General features: G+C 37.4%; 1 protein-coding gene across 1 annotated transcript; it reads left to right on the plus strand.

Annotated features, from left to right (window-relative positions):
- Positions 1 to 5,003: 5,003 nt before the first annotated feature.
- LOC105745683 (olfactory receptor 7A10-like) lies at positions 5,004 to 5,972 on the plus strand. Its single transcript, XM_012523409.2, has one exon. The coding sequence runs from the start codon at positions 5,004 to 5,006 to the stop codon at positions 5,970 to 5,972; it is 969 nt and encodes a 322-aa protein (XP_012378863.2).
- Positions 5,973 to 7,408: the final 1,436 nt, after the last annotated feature.

Consider the following 7,408-nt stretch of genomic DNA (forward strand, 5'->3'; position numbering starts at 1 on the left):
TGAGAAAACACTTTAGACAATATAATAAGGAATGGTTACTGGTTTAGGGTATTGGATCGGTGGCATCTGACACAGGCTTCTAGGGATTGTGTGAGTGCTCATGCCTTGACTTTTTAAAACTGTAAACAGTTTACCAGGAAACACAGTTCCATTGTCTTCTCTTCATTCCCAGAATGTAGTTTAGGGTTTACCATGCAGTATTGTTGAATAAATATTTGCTGAATGACTGAGAAACCAAATGGTTGCATGGGTTGAACAAATATTTCTAACTATGGGGTAGAAAGGAGAAGCAGTGGTAGAAGAGGAAATCCTCTTGAGAGTGGGTCACTCCATTCATTAAAATCAACTCCAGAGAAGAAAAATTGGGGAATAAGATAATTTAATGTATCCAGAATCTTTCTCCAGAATCGGCAAGATGGAAATCAGTATGGGAAACCTGGGAATACTAGAGCCCACAACTTAAGAGAGGTGACCTCCTCCTGGGAGGTAGGTATCCACAAGGATAGGAGAAGAACATGGAGCTCCAAATCTGTCACAAAGTACAAAACTGGCATAAGTTTTCATTGTTCTTTCCTTTCTTATCTCCAGGGAAGTAATAATCTCAGGGAGTCCTGAGACAAAAGAATACATTTTTAATGTGGCTTATGGGAATGGAATCCCTAATTGCTCAAAAAATCTATGTATCTACTATACTAATCTTTGGTGAAGAAAAAATATAACTGCCTTCTCCAGACCTTATGACTGGTTCCATCTCACTTTTCTTCCTGGGAGGTTCCAACTTCTTCCATTATTCAAGGAGGAACCTGCATTGGTGAACGTAGATCCTACCTTGATAATTTCAGGTTGAGTTATAGAATATTCACAGGTATGGGGGGATGTATTTTGGCTCCATGGACACATTTTATTGGTAGAATCTTTAAGGACATCAACAGATTATGACCATAGAGAAAGCTTAAAACACAAATTGCTGCCTTATTAATAAGCCTGAGTGGAAATAGATAGCAGATAAACTAAAATATTTTTTTCCAATCTGTCCCATCTGACCTCTCACTCCTGCATCTTCCTTCTCTCAGAAGCAATTCTCATTCATGTTGGGGTTCAGAAGTGGGAAGAGTCTTGTCCAGAAAGATTCAGACAGATGAAGAAAGCACATGCAAACACAGCAGTTGTATGCTTGAAGAAGCCCATTTTATTAGTCCCCGCCAGTATATATTTCTCTTGGTTCTATCATTTATGCAGAAATAACAATGAAATCATAATTCATGAATCTATATTCCTGGTTATTCATATATATGTCTAATCTATTACAGCTCATGATTAAATATCTCATTGTGAGGTTCAATCAGGCTATGTTCTGAACATTACAGTTGTTTTCATCCCCTGTGTACACAATAAATTTTCCTGAGCACTACATGACTTACAAGGCTACCTATCATGGCACCCATATCCTCTAGGCTTTTCTGACAGCCAGGATTATCTATCTCAGTGGAGCTGTTAGGCCCTTGCAGAGGCAGCCTCGTTTCCCACACTTTGTTTCACTCATTCTTCTTTCTCTACAATTGTTGAAAGAATCTGTTTAACTGCATTCATTCATTTTTTCTTTTAGTCATTCAACAAATATTTAGTCATCAATTACTTCATGATAAGCTGTAAATATTATTTTAGGAATGAAGAAATGAATAAAATTCTGTTCCTCATATTAAAGAGATTACATCCAAATTGGGGAATAGACATAGAAATGAGTATGGCCAATATCGTGATGTGGTTCTGGAATCCTCATGAAGTGGATCCAAGAGTACAGACCCACCCTGTGAAGGTTAGTGAAGGCATCAGAAGGGAGATTTTAATTGTAAGAAGACTTGAAGGAGTATTTAGAGTAATTTCAGAAAGAGAAAGGGATAGAAGAACATGAAGAAGAGATGACATGGACAGAGCTGTGCAATTAATATAACCATAAGGTATGGTAAGGTTTTAACATCCCACATCAACAAATTCTTTCATCAGTGTGGCACATTCCTTGTATTTGATGAATACATTTTGCAGTATTGCTATACAGCTTGGCTTATTGTTTACATGGTAGTTTACACTCTCTCACAGTTCGTTCAGTGTGCTATGACAGGGTATATAATGTCCTGAATCTGTACCTGCAATATCTTTCAGGAGAATTCCAAATCTCAAAAAAGCCCCCATACCACACCCTTTTCTTCCCTATCCCTGAACTCAGCAACTCCAATATCCACTGTCTCCTCATCAGTGATACAGTTTCTTGCATTGCTAGAATCTAAGTCTATATAAGTCTATATAGACTATATAAGTCTATAGTAGAATACCATTAGGTCTACTCTAATCCATATTTTATTCCTCTATCCTGAGGACACTGGGAGGGTGATGTCTACTTCATCTCTAAATTGAGAGGGATGTTAGATCCCACATACCTGATGGATGGAATTCTCCAACTTGCTGTTGTGGACTCTCTCAGAACCCTGGCATGGTGGTTAATCAGCATTTTCTTTGCTTTCAGATTTGGAGATTACAAACACAGCTGCTCTGAACATTCCTGTGTGGGACTTTGTGTGGACTCCAGTTTTCATATCACCCACATATATAGCTAAAAGGACAATTGTTGGATTGTATGGTAAGACAATGGTTAGTTTTACAAGAAACTGCTAAACTATCTTCCGGCAGAAACATTTTGTGTTCTCCCTAGCAATAAAGGAGAGACATATTGCTCGACATACTCAATAGCAATTGGTATACTCAGTTTCCAGGTTTTTATCTCTCCTAATAAGCATGTGGACATATATCATTGTGGTTGTAGTCTTGCAATTCCCTAATGACAAATGATGTTTAACTTTTTAAAGATTTTAATTAATTAATTAATATAATTATTTATTTATTTAAATTTTTAAAGTAGGTTTGGATTACATATAAATGTTACGTAAAATATATGGGGTCCCATATGCCCCACCCCTTCTCCCTCCCACTGTTTTCCATAGTAACATCATCTTTAATTAGTATGGTAGATTTGCTACAATTGATGAACACATATTGAAGAAGTGCTACTAACCGTGGACTATAGTTTATATTAAAGTTAATAGTCTGTCCTGTACAATTTTAGGTAATGACAAAACCTAGACTGGCCTGTATCCATCATTGTAATGTCATACAGAACAACCACAATGACCTGAAAATGCCCCAATATTACACTTATTCTTCCTTCTCCCTCCTCTCGGAATCTCCGGTGGCCATGGCCTTTAAATCAATGATAAACATTGTTCCATTGCTAGAATAATAATGTCTATAATAGAAAAATTATGTCTAGTTTAGTCCTCTGTTCATTCCCCAGTGAGGACTTCGTGATAGTGATGCCCACTCTGTTACTAACTGACAGGGGGCTTAGATCCCATGGGGGTAGATGGATGGAACTATCTTGCTTGCAGTTACTGACACTGTTCCTTGGGGTGAGCGTTGTCCATTATCATCTCCTTGGTAGTTATCCTGGGTATGTCCAATGAACTGGAGAGCAGTTATTGAAACTCTATGCTTAAATTCATGACTCAAATGACATATGAACAGACCAAAGATTTAAGGTTCTTAGAGATATATTTAATGAGTATAGTGCCAACACATGACTTTTATGTAAATAAAATATACAGAAGTACCACATGTTGGGGATCTACAAATGAGTCTAACTCTTTTACACTAGGGAGCATAAATTCCAGAGTAAGGCCCACTGACAGGGTGCTAAATTCCTGAGATTCTCTGCACTGCTTATAGTGTCTAGATGTTTCTAGAGCCATCAGGAGCCCCGCTGTTTGAGGCACTGTTTACAGTAGCAGTCAAATTCTGCTGCGATGTGTATAAGCATAACCTCTGGAATGACCTCCAAACTCACATTCAAATCTCTTAGTTATAAAAACTCACCTGAATATAATAATTCCCCTTTTGATCAAGGTCTTTTTCAAGATACATTGCTAGTTGGCACTTGGTAATAATACCTAGGAGCCAGTGAGTTTGAATTTATTTTCATATGCTTATTTGGGAAGTGTATATCTTCTTATACGAGGATTCTCTTCAGTTCTTTTGCCCATTTTCTAATTCACCATTTGCTTTGTTATTTCGTGGTATTAACAGTAATTTATACATTTGTATACAAATCATTTATCAGTTATGTTGTAAATATTTTTTCCAAATATGTACTTTTATTTCACAAATCCTTATACTTGTCTTTTACAGAGCACAAATTTTACACTTGAATAAAAACTAACTTATAAATTTTAATCTCTCATGGATCATACTTTCATTGCTATATCAAAAAAACTCATTATCATACTATGGGTCCCTAGATTTTCTTTAGGTTTCAGCATAACACTTTTAAAATGCATGTTACTTTAAAGTGGTATGATTCATTTTCATTTAATTTTTGTGCAATGCATACAATCAGAGTCTAAGTTTCTTTTTTGTTTGGCATGAGTGCATCCTATTGTTCCAGCACCATTTCTTGAGAAAACCATTCTTTCCACATCGAATTGTCCTTTTCCTCTGTGAAACATCAATGGACCCATTTGTGTGGGTACATCCATCCATTTCATCAATAGTATTATCTTTAATTACTGTGTTTTTTAAGTAAGTGTTGCAACCAGGTAATATGGTTCCTACAACTTTGTTCTTCTTTACAATTTTTTTACATGATACAAAAAGACTAGTCATAATGTTTGCTGTTTAAAACAAAATCTGAGAGAATTTATAATGGAAAATATTGCATTGGAAAAATATTTTCTATTATGGACAAGAATTTCTATACAGCAAAAGTATCAAGGAGCAGCAGGAATATATGGTTTTACTGACATTTTCAGAGATTTGTACTAGATTTATATAAAATCCATACAAATATTAACAATGTATTTTTAGTAAAGCCATACCATTTATTATAAATATCTGATCATTTCTTGTGGCTAAAATTGCATTTCTCTGATATCTCTTCCAGGAAAATCATCATCTACATGGAAACAGAAAACCAAACTTACGTTTTACAATTTATCCTCCTGGGGCTCTCAGAAGATACAGAGGTGCAGTCCCTCCTCTTTGGGCTGTTCCTCTCCATGTACCTGGTCACCATCTTTGGGAACCTGCTTATCATCCTGGCCATCATTTCTGACTCCCACCTCCACACACCCATGTACTTCTTCCTCTCCAATCTGTCTTTTACAGATATCTGTTTCACCTCCACCACAGTACCTAAGATGCTGCTGAACATCCAGACAGAGAGCAAAACCATAACTTATGAAAACTGTCTCAGCCAGATGTATTTTTCCACACTTTTTGGAGTACTAGATAACTTCTTCTTAGCTGTGATGGCCTATGATCGCTTTGTGGCCATCTGTCACCCCCTGCACTACATGGTCATCATGAACCCCGAGGTCTGTGGCCTCCTGCTGCTGGCATCCTGGTTGTTGAGTGTTTTGGTCTCCCTTTTGCATGACTTGATGGCTTTGCGATTGTCTTTTTGTACAAAGTTGGACATTCCCCACTTTTTCTGTGAACTTAATCAGGTAATCAGACGTGCTTGTTCTGATACCTTCCTCAATAACCTAGTGATGTATTTTACATCTGGACTTGTAGGTGTTATACCACTCACTGGGATCCTTTTCTCTTACTATAAGATTATATCCTCCATTTTGAGAATTTCAACAGCTGGAGGTAAATACAAAGCATTTTCTACTTGTGGGTCTCACCTCTCAGTGGTGACCTTGTTTTATGGTACATGTCTTGGGGTGTATCTTAGTTCTGCTGCTACTCAAAACTCAAGGGCAAATGCAGTAGCCTCAGTGATGTACACAGTGGTCACTCCCATGCTGAACCCCTTTATCTATAGTCTTAGAAATAAGGATATAAAACAGGCCTTTAAAAAGCTGAGAAACTTTTACCCTAGAAAAGGATACTTTGTCTCAAGTTTGCAAATGTGCTCATGATCAACAGAGGTCAAACATCAAGAGATCTTAATCTAGATACTTTATAAGTGTGTAGAGAGACAATCTGTTATTTGCCTACTGAAATAATTCTATTTCTTTAAGTTTTGTATATCAAGGATACCTGTTTCTTTTGTATTATTGTACAACATGTGTTCTCTCATTGTCTTCCCTGGAATCAGGATTGAAGGCAGAAACTGCTGCCTGGATTTTCAGCAGTAAAACCTTTCATATAGGTAATTCTGTATATATAAAATTATAGCAGGTGGTGAGGGATGAAGGTGTACTGCAGTCACTGCCATATCAAAGAAACTGCTTGTCTTTTATAGTTTTAGTGAAAAACAAGCTCTCATACCAAAGGCAGTGTACCACTTACCAAGATATTTGTTCATGGGTTCTTCAAACAGGTCACATCCTGAACTGGAGAAAACATCTGACTGGTTTACAATAATCCAATTCTATCTCCAATATATGCCCTTCTCCTTCACATTCCAAATCATAAGTTAAGTGAGGTTGTAATCAGCAACACAATTCCTGATTCTTCAAACATTGATGGTGTCAGCAATTTCTATCATTTTCCAGTGATATAAGGATGCCCTTTAAAAATTATTTTCATATTAAGGATATTTTGGGGAAATTTCTTTCAGCACTTTCTACAATAATAGTCCACATTTACAGATCATATAAAGCAATCTTTGTGTTTTTCCCTTTTCCTACTATATCTTTTTTTTTTTTTAATTTTTAATTTTTTTATTTTTTATTGACTTTGTAATAATATTACATTAAAAATATATATGTGAGGTCCCATTCAACCCCACCCCCCCACCCCCCCTCTGCCCCCCCCCAACAACACTCGTTCCCATCATCATGACACATCCATTGGATTTGGTAAGTACATCTTTGGGCACCTCTGCACCTCATATACATTGGTTCACATCATGGCCCATACTCTCCTATATTCCATCATGTAGGCCCTGTGAGGATTTACAATGTCCGGTGATTACCTCTGAAGCACCATCCAGGGCAGCTCCATGTCCCGAAGACGCCTCCACCTCTCATCTCTTCCTGCCTTTCCCCATACCCTTTGTCCATTATGTCCACTTTTCCCAATCCAATGCCACCTCTTCTATGTGGACACTGGATTGGTTGTGTCCATTGCACCTTTATGTCAAGAGGAGGCTCAGATTCCACCTGGATGCTGGATGCAATCCTCCCATTTTCAGTTGTAATCACTCTAGGCTCCATGATGTGGTGGTTGTCCTTCTTCACCTCCATCTTAGCTGAGTGTGGTAAGTCCAATAAATCAGATTGTAGGTGCTGGAGTCTGTTGAGGCTCAGGATCTGGCTATCACATTGTCAGTCCAGAGATTCAAATCCCCTAAATATATCTTAAACCCCAACATTAACTGCACCTCCAGCACATTAGCATGAAAGTCTTA

Source organism: Dasypus novemcinctus, chromosome 30 (genome assembly GCF_030445035.2).
Source record: "Dasypus novemcinctus isolate mDasNov1 chromosome 30, mDasNov1.1.hap2, whole genome shotgun sequence".
NCBI lineage: Eukaryota > Metazoa > Chordata > Mammalia > Cingulata > Dasypodidae > Dasypus > Dasypus novemcinctus.

Excerpts from the sequence above, each read along its gene's own strand:
- LOC105745683 (XM_012523409.2), top strand. The coding sequence starts at position 5,004 with ATGGAAACAGAAAACCAAACTTACGTTTTACAATTTATCCTCCTGGGG.